Here is a 19,465-nt window from a genome sequence, read left to right as displayed (position 1 = left end):
AAAGAAATGTCTTCAGATAATGCCTGTAGAGAGACACACATGCAGAAGTAACAGTAGATATGAGAGATAGGTTGAAATATATCTAAACCTGCAAAATGAAGAAAAGTGACACCTGATAACTCTTGATTAGAATATAACTAGGGTCACAGTGACACCTCATTGAGATCTAGTACTAGATAAGCTAACAAAAAATTTGACTTTTTAAGTAAAGAACTGTATAATTTCTTCAATTAATACATGGTTATTGAGCAGCTACTATAAAAATTCGGAAACCACTGAAATATATGGCATAATCATCAACAAAACAGATTGAGTCCACCCTGGCTAACTCCCTTAACTGATTCCCATTGCTCTTAGGATGAAGGCAAAATTCCTAAGCCTGGCTTATCCTGTCCTGCACATTCCTGGACCTCTGTGCCCTACACAGTACTCTCTCTACTCCAGCCACCATGACCTTTCTTTAGACCCTCAGACAAATGACACTCTTTCTCAGGTTATAGAGCCTTTATGATTTACATAAGCCTTTCTTTCTGGCATCTAACCCATCATCCACATACAAGATGCTGCTTATCTGATTCTACTATAGGTCCAGATTCCCTTATCTGTAATACTGAGATTCAAAAAGCTCTGTAAATGAAAAGTGTTCTTGCAACTTGTTTGGGGGGCTGGGAGGATCTGACCTAACCTCACCTGGCAGCAAAATGTGACATGAAGGAATGGGCAGAACTAGCCCTCCAGATGATACCAAAGGGTAGGGAAAGGTAAGAGTACGAATGAGGAATAGAAGATTTTACTACGTAAGAAAATCAGGGGATCCTATTTGTGTCAACCAACTTTTAAAGCCTACCTTCTAGCATCAAAAGATGGAGGGAAAAGACTAGAAACAGTCTAAAGGTCTCATGGTTATCAATAGAAGATCAAGTGAATAAATTATAAAACATTCACATATTGCAATAGTATATAGCCATAAAAAGTAATGAGCTTTAGCATATATTAAGTAAATAAAGTGCCAAATGGTACATAGAGTATGTTACATTTTGTGTAAGAAAATGGAAGAGAGACTACCAAAGAGCAAAAAAATGCTAGAAGAATAAATCATAAAACCAATAACTAATAAAGGAGAAGAGCGAGAAAAGGGTAGAAAGGAAACAGATGGAAGGGAGACTTCTCTGAATAGACCTAGTCATACAGCTGTGATTCTAGAATCAGATAATTGGTTTACATATTTGAATAATAAAAGTAAATAAAAAAAGAAAAAAAAAGGTAATCACTAAAACTTGAAACCAAATTTTAAAAAACCCCATTTCCCAATGTCTTTTGAACATTTTGACTCAGTGCACATACATCCTTAATGTAATATATTCTAAGGGCAAACAGAACTACAAAGAAACCTTGAACCTGATTCAGTGGTCTTATTGTTAGTAGTAGTATTGGTATTGTTTTGAAATTTTATATTTTTATTTTTATATATATGAGCAAGTTAAGTAATTATGTTTATATTGTCAGTAACAAGATTTTTAGCTTAAGAAAAGAATACAAATATCAATCAAGGATATAAACATGATACAAGGTTAAATGTTAATTGGAGCTCCTTGGTCAGGGTCAGGGACTTGACAGGCATGTTTACTGGGGCCTGGTCTTGGCTGGGGAGTTAACCAGCATGTTTGCCAGGAATGAAGTCTCAAACAGGGTCTCAGTTGGAATGTTTGCCCAGGTTGGAGACACAAGCTATGCATTTGCCAAAACCGGGCCTGGTGCCTTTGCCAGAGACTCACTCAGTATGCAGCGAAGTGCAGGGTGCAACCAGAGAGTTTGCTGGGGCTGGGGATCAGCCAGAGACTAGAGTCATATGCTGGCTGGGGTCTCAATGGTGTGTTCAGCAGAGCCAAGTCAGGGACTAGGCTGTGTAGTCTATGAAGCCAAGGCCAAGTGGGTGGCTATGTGGTTGAGGCTAGAGCCTTCTCATTGTCAGAGAAGGGAGTTATAAATATGGAATAGGAAAAAACATATGGACTAGGGAAGACTAGAATAAACCCTGTGATGGTTGGAATTGGAGAAAAGGGTATAAATTCATAGTTTTTAATATATATAGAAATAGATACAGATGTGCACATTGTATGTATGTATGTCTGTATACGCATACATACACATTCTAGCTATGTCTGTTGAAAGGATTTAAAAGGAACCAGAGCTCATTGGAGAAATTACTGATTCCAGTGCTGAAACAAGGAAATGCAAAATGAGGCTAAAACATCTTCTTGTGTCAGAAAATAAAGACACGTTCAAAAACAGGCTAGGCGCAGTGGCTCATGCCCGTAATCCTAGCACTCTGGGAGGCCAAGGTGGGAGGATCGCTTGAGGTTGCGAGTTTGATTGAAGTCAGGAGTTCAAGACCAGCCTTAGAAAGAGTGAGACCCCATCTCTACAAAAAACAGAAAAATTAGCCAGGCGTGGTTGTGTGCACCTATAGTCCCAGCTACTCAGGAGGCTAAGGGAGGAGGATTGCTTGAGCTCAGGAGTTTGAGGTTGCAGTGAGCTATGATGACAACACTGTACTCTAGCCAGGGTGACAGAGTGAGACTCTGTCTCAAAAAAAAAAAAAAAAAAAGAAGTTTTCAAACACATGTCAAGAGGACACAGTAGCCAGTTTGAACAAGCTCCCAGGCCAAATCTGGAATAATCTGAGCATCAAAAGAATGGTAGTAGCAGACTATAATCCATTGAATAAGTTAGGAATCCATGAGTCCATACTAATACTAATACATAAGTGAATAAATTCAAAGTTTGGTGAGGAATAGGATACTCTTATGATTGGCCTCTAAGTACATCACTACAAAACATGAATTATAAAGAAAAAATGGGTAGCTGTAAAGAAGACTGACAGACACCACGTTGATCAAGTGACCAAAGTTAACATCACTGGTAATGGAACAAAGTGAAATTGTGTGCCATCTGATAGGATGTAACGAGAATAACACAGCATGACTTCTGTGCTATTTCTAGATTGAAAGAGGCTAAAGGGATATGACAACTAAATGCAACACAATTGTGGTCTGGATCATTTTGCTATCAAGGTCATTTTGGGGACAAATCCTGAAGGGCTGTAATTAAATATTAGTAATGAATCAATGTTAATTTCCGACTTTTGATGGTTGTATCATGGTTGTATAGGAAAATGTCTTTGTAGGAAAAACACACGAAAGCGTGCATGGGTGATGGTGCATCATGTCACCAATTATTCTGAAATAGTTCAGAGGGGAAAAAAGTTCTTTGTACTGTTCTTGCAACTTTTCTAGAAGATTGTGAGTGTTTCAAATTATTAAAAAAAAAATCCCCAACTACTGGCAATTAAAGAAAAATAATTAAGAACATAGCTTGCCTTTCCTGCATGAGCTATACTGTGGGATTAGCAAATAGCCCTGATGAGGATGAGCCCTTCCTTACAAAAGAATTCTAGGAGAAAAAAAAGTAAATGAAATGACTCAATTTTGAAATCACTAAGTAAGTTAATTAAGATTAATGGAAAGACTATATTTCCAGGGCCAAAAGCAACCTAGGTTGCCTGAGTAAAATGCCAATCAAATGGAGGCTTTATAAAATCCTCAGTAATTGGTTGAAGGGTATCCTTCATAAGCCATTAAAACCTGGGAGGCACGCAGCCAATCCTGTCTAAACAGGAAAGTGCTTGCCAACTCCAACTCATTTCCCCTCAAAAATCCTCTTTCCCCAACCTCTATACTTCTCAAGCTTCATTTCCCACTGTTGCTCCCTCTGATTTTTCCATCCTTCTCCTGCCTCTCTCCCTTTCCAACTATTTCCCTCTCTTCCATTCTGTAACTTTTAATCACTATCTGTTGAGTTATCATATATTCTTAGAATTGTGCTAGATCCTACAGCAAGGTCCTGCTCTCTCCTAAAAATGGGGTGGGGGAGGAAGAGCTAGGAAGCTTGGAAGAGAAGACATGCAATCATTATTCAATACACAGATAATTTGATTCTAAATTGTGTGCTACTGACCATAAGTACCAAAGGGGCAAATCCATTAAGACCTGGATAGTTGAATAAACCTTGTCAGAAGGGTAGGGCTTTGAAAGATGGGTAGTATTTGGCCAAAACCTCACATCTAGACTATAAATCGAGGCGTCCATATGTGTCTCATCCACCACTGCATACTTAGCACCTATCATAGTTGGTGCTCAAAAAATATCCTCAGAGTCAGCAAATATTCAAAAATCCTTTGATGGCTATCACCAATAAGATGGAAATTCAACATCCTAGTGATCTAGCTCCTACTTACCTGTTCAACCTCATCACCTGACACACATCCCCTCACACTCTGCTCCAGCCACTCCAAACTACTGGAATTCCCAACCCTACAAAGATGTTCCACGTCTATGTGACTCTCTTTGTGCATACTGCATACCCTTTCCAACCTCTCTACCTAAAAAATTCCTACAATTCTTCACGAATCAGTGACAGACTCAGCCACTTTGTGAAGCCTTCTCTGACCTCTCGGGTTCAGACCAACCACATCCTCTCCTTCATTCCTTACTCTTTACGCTCTATTTTTCCTGTTTTGGCCCCTATCTCACTGAGTTCATTGATATTCACAACACTTACCACAGCGTATGGAACACTGCAAGCATTAAAAAATGTTTTTTTTAAAATTAAATATCAAATTAGCAGGAGATAGAAGGCCAAAGATAAAAGTGAAACTAAAGATTTTCCTTATTTAAAAAAAGACATAATAAAATTGGTATTTATTAATAGAAAAATGAATCCAGTACTAATGTACAGGGAGAAGGAACAAAAGCCAAGGAAGAGCCTACATGTGAGGTGCAACATTCAGACATAAAGTGATGATAGTAACCTTAAGTAACTGGAGGGCTGGCCACACAGAAGGAAGGACAGACCTATCTTGTCATTCCCTACTGCCCAACAGCAGTACTGTCCAAAACAACTTTCCCTGATGATGTTGAGTAGTCTATAGATGCACTGTCCAAAATGACAGCCATTAGCCACATGTGGCTTCCAAGCATTTGAAATGTGGCTACTGAAACTGAGGAACTGAATTTTTATTAATAATTTCATTTATTTTACTTACTTAAGTTTAAATAGCCATATGTGGCCAGTGGCTACTATATTGGGCAGTGTAGCTCTAGTTAGCAGAAACAGTGTTTGTAAGTGACAGAATAAAAGACTTTTTAATTAATAAAAAGAAGCACTTTGTAGCAATTATGAATCCTAACAACAGAATGAGTTTCTTCTCAAAGTAATCTCTTAAAGTGTCCAAGAAAAAAGGAGATAACTTTTTTAGACACAAGCTTCTAAGAAGCCAGTATCAGGATGAGTGAGAAGTTAGACTACAAAACAAGGCATGATTTTACACCCGGAAAGAATTCAAAGATCATTTTACACGGAAAGAAACCTTGGTTTGGAAGTCAAATGAGTTGCTCAAAGTCACACAGGGAATCAGTAATGGAGTAGGATCTAAAAGCCAGATTTTAAGATGCTATGTCCTGTTAATTGTCTTGACTGTGATAATTTCACAGGTGGATACATATGTAAAATGTCATTTGCACACTATAAATATCAAGTCTTATTGTAGGCTAAACTTTTAAAAAAGCTGTTTTTAAAAAAGTACACTATACATCATCTTCAGTTCTACCTCACAGAGTTGTGAGGAATAAGCTAGTTAATATATTTAAAGATATCAAACAGTGTTTGATATGGAGTACACACTGTAGAAATGTTAGCTGCGTTATCATTATTAGTTACTAGAATTCTGCCCTACTGACCAGCTTGGAGAAAGTAATGGAAAGAAGAGTGAACAGGACTTTGAGTCAGAAACTCAGGATCACAGTGCTGGTTCTTTGGTAACTTCTCTGAGTCTCAATCCTTCGTGAAATGGAGTTAACTCGACAAGATAATCTCTAAAGGGCCTTTCCAAACTAAAGATTTCAGACTAGGATAAGAGTTGTAGAAGTGGGAAAAAAAAAAAAGGGATACATATGGAACCCTTAGGGAAGAACCGATAAGATTTAAGAACTAGCTAGAAATGTAGAATGATAAAAACAATGACTCAACTATGAACACAAATTTTTGAGCTTTGGATGACTGAAGGTTTAAATAAAGAGGAGCATGTTGACCCAACAGATGTATATGTATTATTTTAATAAGTCAGTAGATTCTCCATGGAAGTGGATATTCTTGACCTCTGGATCAAAATGTCAACCAGTATGTTTAAAATCCCTTCTTGTAAAAACATTTTAGTATGTTAAAATGAAACCTTTGTGGATCATTATAATTAGAGATAATGACATTTAGTCCACTTAATAACATTCATTCCAAAGTATCAAATTTACGGAAAAAAAATCAATGTATACATCAGTCACCAAGAAATTAATATCTTGAATAATTCTTTTGATGTAGAAAAAACCTACCCCAGACTCACAGAGCTGCCTGTAGATGTCACAGCAGAACTCAATGACAAAGCATTTTAATCTGTTTTCTCTTAGACAGTGATTTCATGAACTCATCTTCATATAGCTATACTGCAACATGACATCTCATGCACTACATGGAACATGTTTTCAGTACCAGATCCCACCATAAATTGTTGTGTGCCCTGAAGTAGTCTTTAGAGAATCATGGTGTCGTTTAGTGTGACATCCAAAAGAAAGTCTTAGATTATGCTGAGGGACATATTTTTCGAGATTCTGACCTACTCATTTCATACATGTGATCAGCCTGGCAAAGTTATGTTGACATTCTGATAGGCTCCATTCCACAATATTGTACTGATGTAACATTCCTGGACAAAAATCTAAAGATCACAGTTGTTCACAAAACCCTTTGCTTATATTTCATGGAATGAAAAAAATCTTGCCAACTTTTTGATGATCTTTTCAAGGGCAACATTTCAAATGTAATATCCTTCTCTGGACATTGAACAGTATTTCAGTTACAACTGACTGGTCAACATTTGGGTCAGATCCCAGAACAAAACATTTTAAAAATAAAATTGTTCATGAAATGTTATAGTTTAATACTATCTGCAGACCTATTTAGACATAGCCAAAATGGACCAATTTATGACTAGATAAAATGAAAAATGTCATTGATTAGCCTAGAACAGCAACATAAAAAATACTTAGTCCCAAGGCAAAGCAAATGATATGCTGAAACACACTGCAGAAAAGAACAGAGACCACTTGGGAAATGAGTCACTTAGAGTCATATTTTCCAGTTATCTTAGTTAACCTTTTCTGTTTTGGAACATAATTTTAACTCTTAGAATAGAATTCTCTCTAAAACATACCATATGGCTCCTGCCTTTTAAAAAGATATGTATCTTTTCTTCTTCATGATTAAGGGCCATCATTATGAAGACTAATCACTAAGACGTGGTAAAGATGTAGCCATAAATGCAGATTTATATAATATGGGATAATATGAAATAAAAAGAAGAAATGTATTTTCCCTATAGCAATTGCATCAAACTTGATTTCCTAAAAATAAATAAAAAACCTCCCGACGACATCTTGCTTTTTGTTCATTTATCAATTTTCCATAAAAGTATAATGAAGCATAGGTAATTATATAATATCCTATGAAGTATAATGTAACTACTCTGTGTAAAATGAAATAGTGGCTGAATCTTGACACCATCTTCTTCCAAATGCTTTCACTGTCTTCTGGTAAAATCGACATTGCCTTCCATCACTATCAATGACATGAGACTCATCCCTGGATTTCAAAACTATACCTAATTTCATGAACTAGAAGCTTATCCCCACTCTTCCTTCTCCATTGCACTAAATTGGCTTATAGTGTATATTTCACTTCATTTCAAAAGTATGTGATGGCATGAATGGGGGAAGACTTAGTCTACACAGTTTTCATTTTACTAAAAGTAGAAAGAGGACAACAATGTGTCTACTACGGAGCATCAAGTCTTAATTTTCTCCAAGTCCCATGTCATATTTCATTTTGAAGAAAACTCTGCACCTAAGCAACAATATTACGAGCGGATTCAAAGTCTCATATAAAACCTGTATAAGATCAATTTTCTCATAACTTCTATAATATATCACTTTCGAAAAACCCTTGTTCAGAAGTTAACTCAGATAAAAATTGCTATTAAGATGGAAGGCAAATATTCCCAGACACCAACACTGCTTCCTTATAGGGAATTCTACAATTTCTCCCCCAAAAATTGCAAATAGTAAGGGCTCAGTAAATGTTACATGTTATATTCAGCAAATATGTACTAAATATTTACTATTTTCTAGGCACTATGCTAAGTAGAAATAAGTAAAATAACTCAGCCCTCAAGGAGCTGATAACTCAGAGTGCTCAGTGCCTTAGTGAAAACATACGTGGTTCAGCAGGCTAAATTTGCTCATAAAAGTCTTTTGCAATCCAAAAGCATTAAGTCCAAGACTTTTTGCAGGAAAAAGATAAACTGCTTTTCAGTTGTTACTTAAGAAATATCACTGGATAGAAAAGCAAACTCCTTCCATTTAATAAAACGACTAATCTGCTATCTCAAGTAAGGTATAAATCCCAGGACAGAATAAATTTTTTTTTAACATACAGTTGGCCCTCCATAACCACAGGCTCCGCATCCACAGATTCAATCAACCGTGGATTGAAAATATTCAAGAGATAAAAATAATTTAAAAATAACAATACATGGCCGGGTGCGGTGGCTCACACCTGTAATCCTAGCACTCTGGGAGGCCGAGGTGGGATGGGTCGCTTGACCAGCCTGAGCAAGAGCAAGACCCCGTCTCTATTAAAAATAGAAAAATCAGCCCAGCATGGTGGCATGTGCCTGTAGTCCCAGCTACTCAGGAGGCCGAGGCAGGAGAATCACTTGAGCCCAGGAGTTTGAGGTTGCTGTGAACTAGGCTGATGCCATGGCACTTTACCCCAGGTGACAGAGCGAGACTCCATCTCAAAAAAAAAAAATACAATAAAAAATAATACAAACAATACAATTTACAACTATATACATAGCATTTACATTGTATTAGGTATTATAAGTAATTTAAAGATGATTTAATGTATATGGGAGGATGTGCATAGGTTATACACAAATACTACACCATTCTATGTAAAATTTTGGTATTTGCAGGGGAGGAGGGATGAGTGGAGCAGAGGTATGAGGGGTCCTGAAACCAATCCCCCATAGATATCAAGCAACAATTTACAATGTGTAATTAAGTTCAGGTGGTCTAACATGCCCTTGCTTGTTCCATCACCTTATATCACCTAAAATCTTGAAAGAATATAAACTAAGTCCTGGTTCAAACATAAATGAATCAATTACTGTACTGACTGAATGATACTTTCCTTACTTTTTCTTTTTGAATTACGTATGTATGTTCATTTTATCTAAGATTAGCATATGTTGATGTATTCCTATCCTAGAATAAAATAAAATTTAGAAATTAGCTTTAACCAGTCACCTAGCTTAGTAATATTTATTACTATCTAAGCTATAGTCCTTGCCACCATATTCTGGCCTTATTACTATATAGATAAACCCTTGAAGGAAACAGACCCCAGAAAGGTACAAGAGCTTCTTGCAATCACACATGCGCACATGAGAGTTATTTTATGCCCTCATGAATGTGCTACCTCCACCAAGATCACTGCTTCTCCCCACACAGTGATGCTAACCACCACTCCCCTCTCCACCCCTTACACACACATACTCTCTCACACTCTCTCTCTCTCTCTCTCTCTCCACACACACACTCTCTCTCTCTTCCAAACTCTTGGAATGTGAAAGGAGTACGGGCTTTGGAATCAGATACAGCTAAAGTCAAATCCCATCTCTGTAACTCAGAAACTCATTATCAAGTCCAAGTTCACTTGTGTTTATGTATTCCTTCACCACAAGAGAATTTGTTTTTGTTTTGTTTGACAACTTTTGCCAAGAAAAGTCATTCCAAGAGCCCAGGGACACTGAAAACCAAGTGTCAAGGCACCTAAGAGTCTCCCCTTTTTCAAAGTGCTTCCCTAGGATACATGAGGAGTATCTCCAACAAAGGTAGCGGGAGGCATTTATATGGATGTTTGGTTTATAATTATTTGGTAAATTTTTAATTTATGTTTTATGTATTTTTCTGTATGCACATCATATATTACAAAAAATAATAAGATAAAATGTAAAACAGCCTCCCACCCATTGTCATCCTCAGCAAAATGTACTTTCTATGAAATGATAAAAAAATGAAGACTTTCTTCATGCACTCAATAGGATACAGGATAAATAATATCCTATTCTGTGTGCAATTTAGCATAATTTACTCTCACTCAAGTTAGCTAAGTGTTTTCTAAAAAATAATAATAACAATATAGTTTACATTTGTTTCCAAGGAGGCTTCTTAAAGAACAAATAAAATATTAAAATACCTTTAAACAATCCGTGATAAAATCATGGTGACCTACATAGAGCAAATCACCCATTATAAGTAAGTTATATATATGAAAGTGGTTCCCTTTTTTAAAACTCAAAAGAAACTCTATAATCTGACACCCTAATAATTTGTGAGATTCTACATCCCCAGAAAAAAACAAAAGAAACAACTTCAAACAAAAAGTCACTACTGTCTGCCAAAGAATAAACTAAAAAGAAATGTCTCAGCCAAGAAATCAGAGTGGAACTACAAGCCCATACCAAAAATCTGCTACATACCTTCATCAATACAGTTTTCAGCAAGAGCATAAAGCTGAGGTGAGCGTTCCTCAAGCAATTGCTGGTGAATATTCACATATCTCAATGTCCACCATGGTAAGCTCTAGAAAAAAAGCACCATGTAAGCTAAAATAAAAGAACACTTTGGAAAACTTTTTTTTACATTAACTGAGATTAATTCCTAGAATGTTTTTTTTTACGATCATGAAATTAAATTTAGTTCTCAATAAGCTTATCCATCCACTGCTGTTTTTAATAATAAGGCCAACATCCACTTCTATGTCTTCCATAGAATAACACTTCACCTCCTTTCTCTGAAAGCCTGTATTTTTTTTTAGCCACTTGGGCTTCCTGATGCCATTTCAAACTTACCATCTCTTCTTTTACAACGTGTGTTGCAATCATCCTGTTCTGCTGTGGCACTCTATAGCCACCATAACCCAAGTACACGAACCCCTTGTGGGGGTGATTTTCCCCTTGCCTGAACTTGCAGCACGTTATTTGCACTTCGCTTTGCAAACACATTCCACTATATTTATGTATGCATCCCTAGGTTTCAGTGTTGCCACCTATCCAACAAGATGAGAAATCACGTCTTAATCATCTCTGTATTTTCAAAGCAATGTGTTTTGCACAATCTACATAGTAAGATTCAGATATTCCCCAAAACTGGACGATACCTTCCACACCTTTGTGAAACCTCTTCCTTAAAGTCTTCTCCTCCTAGTGTGGCACAAATTGATCTCTCACTTCTCTGAACCTCTACGCTGTTCCTAGAAGTTGGCACCACATGAATAGCACTTGTTTTTAAGTGCATAACTCTGCCTGGACCATATATTTCTGAGGGTAGACACTGCATTTTATACATTGTCTTGACTAATGTACAGACTCAGCATATAGTAGCTTTTTCGTTCATTCTATGGTGCTTTTTCTTACTTGATCAATATCCTTATTTTTAAAAAAAAAGAAGAAAAAAGAATAAAAATAAGAGACAATAAGCCAATATAGAACTATCTACAGTGAAGAGTGTAAATCTCTCTTCCACTGCCCCAATGCCATCCTCCTCCCCCAGAAAAATCCATGACAAAGGTTTATATTCTTCCAGACCTTCCTCTATGTATGTGCATGTGTGTATGTGTATGTATGTGTACAAGTTATAATAGGTATTTTTGATAGGCTCGTTATAGTACGAAATATGATCATGTACCAAATCATCTACATTAATTTTAAGTATGTTATTTGAATTATATTACATGAAGGTATAAGAATTTTTTTTTTTAATAGCAATACCAACTAATAGGAAATCACACTTAATTACCAAAAAGCAATTTTTTTTAATAGAGAGACAGGGTGTCACTATGTGGCACAGGCTGGAGTGCGCCAGTGGCTATTTATAAGCATGATCATAGTACACTATAGCCTCAGACTCCTAGACACAAGCAATCCTCCAACCTCAGCCTCCCAAGTAGCTGGGACTGTAGGCACACACCACCATGTCCAGCTCAAAAGCATTTTTTTTTACTTGAACTGAATTTCTTCATTGATTAAGGGGTTCCCTTCTAAATTGCTACATACCACAACTGCTACAATGATGCAACCACAAATAAACTATGACAAAATTTTTTCTAATTATCATTTCTGTTTCCTCAGTCCATGTAAGGAAAGGTAGAATTATCTAATAGAAAGGAAATTTCAAATCATTTTTAATCGAATTCTCAAAGGTGTTGCCTCATTTTCATTCTTTTCCTATCACGATGGATAATCACGTCAGTCTACATTTCAATTATCTGTCCCTTGTCTGCTGTCAGCAATAAGTGAGTCAGGTTTGGCAGTGTATTCTTTCCTTTTCTAGACACGGGAATTTAGATAGATCCAGGCAAAAAGACTGCCCTTTTACGAAAACACGACACAAGATGCTGACCTCTTAAAAATCGGATCTAGAAATTAACTCGTAACCCAAAATCTCTATATGAGGGGAAAGAGTGTGAAACAAATATAGAAACGCAACCTATTTTCTACTGGAAAATATAAAAGACCTTGTCTATTTGCCAAGAATTGCTTAACAGAAAATCTGAGGCAGTAATAAAAAAGCAAACTTGACGCCTTGCTTTAAACAGTTTCCAGATCATATCTCCTGATTACAGCACTTAGTATAGAATGGTCTGATTGAAAAGTCACACCAGTCAAGAACTTCTAGATGACAGGGAGAGGTATTGTACTCACAAGGCACCCTGTTTGCCAGCTAATCTTGTTTTATAAATATGGAAACTGATATTCAAAGACATTAAGTAGCATAAGATCACACAGCTGTTAAGTGGCTGAATCAGAAAATTCTGGTCTGCTTTCAAAGCCAAGACTCTTTTAACTCAACACTTACATATTACTACATATTACTAATTCTAGCCTGTTTACTTTACAGATTAGGGGGTGAAGGAAAATCATCTTCTTTTATAGTTCCACAAAAATAATATTAATATAATAAACAGCTTGTTACATTTCTTAGGAATCAGGCTACTTAGAAATTAATTTAAAAGGTTAAAAGTGATGCTTCTTTATCATTTTATCTTCATTTATCAAAGAAGCCTTTCTTTTTTTCTTTTTTAGAGACTGGGTCTCACTCAGTCACCCAGGCTGGAGTGCAGTGGCATGATCATAGCTCACTACTGCCTCAAACTCCTGGGATCAAGCAACACTCTCATCTTGCTTGTGAAAGCAAGTCCTTACACAGTACAGACCAAGGCTATATGGCACCTATAGAAATATTAGGCTTCTCAGTGATGAAAGCCCTGACTTCACCACATCAGTAACAAAACTGCACTTGTACCGCATGAATATATACAAATAAAAAATAAATGAGAAAAAAAGAAATACTGGGTTTCTTAAAAATCTTCAACCAACACTTAAAAATTAGGAGATTTCATATAAAATTTAGATTTACTATTTCTGACACGATGGGTCCTGCATCAAACCAAGTTGCAACAATCAGAGCAGGAGTCAGCAAGATACAGTCTGTGGGCCAAATCCAGCCCACCCCTTGTGTTTATATAGCCCAAGAACTAAAAATAGTTTTTGCATTTTTACATCACTGAAATAAATCAAGAATATTTCATGAGATATGAAAAGCATATGAAATTTAAATTTCAGTGTCCGTAAATAAAGCCTAAACTGGGACAGTCCTCATTTGTTTACGTATTGTCTATGGATGCTTTCACACTGCAATGCAGCAGCGGTGAGTAGCTGCAACAGAAACTGCACACTGCATTGCTCACAACCCCCACTGCACCTTCTAAGACTTTTTTCTTCACCTTTGCTTTCTTGTGGTTTTGGTCACCTCCTGCTGCATATTAGCTTTCTGTGAGTATGAGTATTTCTCCTCACTAGTTTATACAAAGAAACCACTTAACAGATGCTCAACAAATGCTCTACTGAATCCAACCCAAATAACAAAACAACGTAGAATGTGACCCAGAAAACAATAATTACAAACCACTGCATTTTGGTCATTGCTCATTATACTTATATGAAATTCATACAAGACTATGAAGGATATTTTTAAATCTACCTTGAAGATCCTGAGAATGAATATTTATACACATACACACACACACAAAAATCCTACTAAAGAAACTCAATATAATCCCATTTTATACTAGATCAATCTTATCAGGGAAGAAAAGTTTTTGCTTATTTTCAACAGATTCTGAAATTAAATACCTAGAAGAAGACTTAAAAAACAAAATATATCAAGACATGTCAGCATCACACCTATAATCTGGTGTTAATGAGCACAAAAGTCACACCTCAGTATGAATCTCATGGATCCTTTCCTTGCCTCACCTGAATAGCTGTCAGTTTATGTCTCACATTCGCCAGGATAATGCGTGCTAATAACAGTAGTACAGGCTTTGAGGTCAGGCTGTATATTGATTCACCATCTAGAACCAGCAGGCTCAGAACAACTGCATCCAGTCCCCTGACCTGAAAAAAAGTTTGTAAACTAAGATGATATAATTTAACAAAATATTAACCTTTATATATCTTACAATAATAAATAGATTTGCTAGTTAATTCAGCTTTGAAACAAAGGCACTGATCCATTACACAGCAATTGCCACTGGACAGAATCATAACATTGCAAATGCCCTCAGAGATCTACAAATCCAGGCTGTGCTGACAGATCCCCACCCATCTGCTCAAACTTTAGACGGACAGAGAACTCAAGAAAGTGCTAGCATTGAAGAATCCTCACGGCATCACAGATTTACTTACTACAAAATACCACCTTGATAAAAAGTGCCCCTATGTTATTTACATTAAATACTTTATTTGGTATTATATTAAACATCTCCATTTCACTTACGCTTCACTAGCTGGCAAATGTCATTACAAAGCATGTGTCCATGTCTCAATTCCTATCAAGCCAAGCAATCAACAAGTTCTTACATATCAAATGCTGAACAGGCAAACAACAATGGACCAAAACAAGCAGAAGGATACAAAAAGGATTTTCAAAGGATGCCTTTGAAAAACTCACTTCTCTGCTGACAGAGATTTTTCTATAACTGACAAGGCATCTGTGTTTCTAAAATTTGGACTGCAGAATTTTAATAGCTACTACAAAATAGACAGCAGGAATCCTTAACAATTAGCAACACGGGCTCTAAAGGCACAAACACATTGTAACACCTGACCGTGTTTCTCTACTTCTTCTTAGTGTGTAGGTATGTGTAAATTTTTCCTAGAAATTTTATGCTGATGAGGCCTCAGTTTCATCAATTATAAAATGAAATAACTGAACCTATACCTCAGAGGGTTCTTGTAAGGATTACACTAAATAATCCAAGCAATGCCAGGGCCTGGGTCAATACTGAACATTTTGAATATTGAACATTTGAATATCGAATAGTTTGAATATTGTTTAAAGTATTCAATAAAGGCAAGAAGGAAGTAGCTGTGGGTCCATCCTCTGTCCTACTTTCATCATCATTCAAGAGTGGAATAGAGGAATAAAGATTTAACGTGAATTACCACCACCAAACACCAAATAAAGAGTTCACTGTTACCTCCGTTAAGGGTAGAAGGAATTAAACAAAAAAAATTTCAATAAGAAGAACCATTTTTAAATTATTACAACTGCCTCGGTTTTAGAAGTGAGGAAACATCCATAAAAGTTAAGTGAAGCCCAGTTCTTCCAACTCCCAAATCAATGTTCCTCCTACCACCCCACGCTGCCTCCCCACAGATCTCTCTACCTCTTCCCGACCCTCCGCAAGGCCCAGGGCTGTCTAAGCATTTAGGAGGGCCACAAGGACAGGGCCAGGGTGATGTCAAGCCTTCTGACTGGCACCACATCACGGTGGTGTGGGTAACTGAGATACAGACACTAGGAGAGGATCTGGTTTGGACAACTTCATCATGAGTTCAGTCTTCGACATGATGAGTATAAGGTATCTCATGAGAACCCCAAGTAGAGGTACTAAATGTGCAGTGAATATACTGACTTGAAAACTCAAGAAAAGAAGTTGCCTAACATGCCCAAACTGGACCTGCAGCCTCACTGAATCATCTTCTAAATTCAGATAGATATAACAATCTTATTTCCTAAAGTCCAAGCCTAACTGGTGAAGCACAAGACGTAAGGCATGCCTTTAAGATAAAGAATCCTTATCTCAATCACTCTGAGACAAGAAATACCTGTTCTACCACAAATTTCAGATCATTATCTTCTAAAATGAAATCCCTAAATATAAAAAATAAGTAATTTAATAGAACAACAAAAATTATAAAAGGAGATACAATATGATGTACTACCTGGATATCATTACCTCTGATACTCAAGCTAGGTTGTTAGTACAAAGGAGATTTACTATTTAAACTGTACATGTCTCATATGCCCTTTCAAATGTTTGAGATAGTGCCAATAAAAAAGTTAAAATCAAGGACTTAATCCAAGTTTCCTATATTCTGGCCTGACCCCCATCAAGTCTGATCTTTCACTGGTACTCCAGCAAGCTCAAAGGATCCTCTTCCCACAAACACCATGCTCCTCTCTTCTCTAAATTTCTACTCATATGACTGCACCTAGAATGTACTTCCTCCTCTTCCCTACCTATCCATTTCCCAATAACCCTTTAGGTTCTATTAATAGTTCAAGATCCACTCCCAGCTAAAAGGTCTTCTTTGACAAAACCTAGTTTCCGCAAATCTCTTTGTTAATGTAAATATCTCTTACGGACTGAACTTCTCATGAAACCTATTGCTGTACTGCTTTGAATTTTTACCTGAATTTACAGGTGCTTCTACACTAATAAAGCAGGATGAGTACTAACTAGATTTGCAATCAGAAAATGTGGATTTCAATCCCATAGCGATAAGACCTCTGACAAGTCTCTTTCACTGTGAGCTTCAGTCTTCTTATCTATAGAATACCTCAAATCTGTAAGGACCAAATTGATAGAACACGTGTGAATTACATACCAAAGTACACATCAGTTCTCCCTAAGTGACTCGCTAAGCTGATGTGTACAATATGTGTACACATTGTGTTTTACACATTATGCCTGCTTTTCTATTTCTCTTTCCTCCCCACCATTATTAACACCAATCTATCATAACTCTATTCCATGTTCATTTGCTATTTCTAATCTTGAGAAACCAGGCAACAGTAAACAGTAAAATATATATATATTTGACACATATATCTATGACTATGACTGTTTGGTGGATTTCTAACCTATACTATTGTGCCATAGAAACCAGAAACTTTTTCATACACAATGAGAAAGGGAAATAAATGTTCCATATAAGTAAATTTCTAGATAACTAAAGTTTTTCTCTTTAAGTGCCATAATCTTTGGGGGTTTTTTCACCCCATTTTGGATGAAAATCCTTGTAAAGTATAGATTATAAATTTTTTTCTTAGATATAAGATAGAAAAGATCTTTTAACCTTTCAATAATGACTTAGAGTCAGCATTATGAATTTCAAGTATTTTACTGCAGTATCTATTGTGACTCACTAAGCTGATGTATACGGAGCTAATTATTGTGTCTTACATATTATGCCTGCTTTTGTATTTCTCTTTCCACCCCACCATTATTAACACCAATCTCTTGTAACTCTATTCCATGTTCTTTGCTACTTCTAATTCTGAGAAACCAGGTAACAGTAAACAGGTAGGTTCCTTTTTGCTACATAAGCTTTAGATGCTAAGGCGTCCTTTTCCAGGCTAAGTGATGGACACCTATGTTCAAGATCACCAAGGTAGCCGGATAAATCAAAGTTCTTACTTCGATTGAAATCATACTTCTTTTGTAGATCATCTCATACTCACCAAGCCCTATGCATATGTGCTCAAAGATTCCAGAGGAACTCAAATTCTATTGACAACCTACTTACACAAGTCAATAATATTATCTTCACATATGAATGGTAATTGTTATCACCATGTAGCACCTCTGTTGTGCCAGGCACTTTAAGAAAGTATTTGTAATATAAAGGAAATCATCCTGGGAGCCATTTTAAAGCACAGTAGCAAAACTTACCTGCAACAAAATTAAACAGATTTCCAGATTTGCCGCTTTGCCAGAAAAGATCCTTATGTAACTGTGATGATTATAAGCAACTGGGTGGCTGGTGCAACTGTCTGTGGTTTAATAAAAAGAGCAGCTAACAGACCTCCATAAAATGGAGAATATCTAAAGAGTAGTTTGAAATTGACAATGGAACTTCTGGAAATATTTGAAAACCTGATCAACGAAAAAGCATTCTTAGTAGTTTTGTGCAGGCCACAAAGTCATGTTTCTTTCCTACCTACTACTAACTCCAGTTAATTAAGACTAACTCCAGTTAATTAAGATCTGTTCATAAAGAATAAATAATACAACATTAATTATATATGACATTTTCAAGAAGCCTACCTCACTGAATTGCTGGAATAAAACAGATGGCAAAAAATCCTGAGGGTGTAAATCAACAAGAGGCCCCGTCCAGTTACTCTGAACAAAAAGTTGCAAACTGCTCAAGCCAAGTAGGAACACCAGCTGTTGTCTGCATATAAAAACGGTTAGAGAAATAAATACAAACTACTATCATGGTATAATCTCAAACACATCATTTCATATTAGTTTTATTAAGAAAAATATATCAACCAACATTTATTGAGACTATCCTAGAGTATTACCAAAAAAAATTCTGCAACTTAAGCAATTTAGGTCTGCAATGTCCAATATTATAACCATGAGCCACATGGTTAAATTTAAATTAAAATTAAATAAAATTTAAAATTCAGTCCTTTAGCCATACTGTCCATATTTCAAGTGCTCAACAGCCATATCTGGCTACTGGCTACTATGCTGGACAGTGCAGAAATAGAACATTTCCATCATTATAGAAATTTCTCCTGTCCTGATCGGACATTTGTAACTTTTTCTTGCATTCTATTTAATGGTTCTGACACTGCCACAAGATGTATGGAAAACTGACTTTATACAAAAGAAAACCGACAATAAAAAGTTGTTTCTAACATTTTACTGATCCTGTACCACCAATTGCTAGAACAACAACAAAAAAAAAACCCTAGAAGTTTGAGCGAAACCTCTATTTTTCAACCCTGCTTTGGTTTAAGACAGGGGTAGGCAAACTTTTTCTAAAAGGACAAATATGAAATATCTTAGGCTTTGCATGTCACATGTGTTTGTTTCCAACACTTTAAAAATGTAAAAACCAGCTGGGCATGGTGGCTTATGCCTGTGA

The 19,465-nt window shown here is 36.4% G+C and overlaps 1 protein-coding gene across 1 annotated transcript in view; it reads right to left on the bottom strand.

Moving 5' to 3' along the window:
* Positions 1 to 19,465, bottom strand: part of TTC27 (tetratricopeptide repeat domain 27) — a 163,146-nt gene that overhangs the window by 139,963 nt on the left and 3,718 nt on the right. The window contains 3 exon segments of the mRNA XM_012652517.1: positions 10,712 to 10,814; positions 14,549 to 14,689; positions 18,631 to 18,760. Coding sequence (XP_012507971.1) covers positions 10,712 to 10,814; positions 14,549 to 14,689; positions 18,631 to 18,760 — 374 coding nt within the window.

Source organism: Propithecus coquereli, unplaced genomic scaffold (genome assembly GCF_000956105.1).
Source record: "Propithecus coquereli isolate 6110/MARCELLA unplaced genomic scaffold, Pcoq_1.0 Scaffold39, whole genome shotgun sequence".
Classification (NCBI taxonomy): domain Eukaryota; kingdom Metazoa; phylum Chordata; class Mammalia; order Primates; family Indriidae; genus Propithecus; species Propithecus coquereli.
The sequence above is the reverse complement of the archived record's forward strand: the minus strand, read 5'-3'. Positions and strand labels throughout refer to the sequence as shown.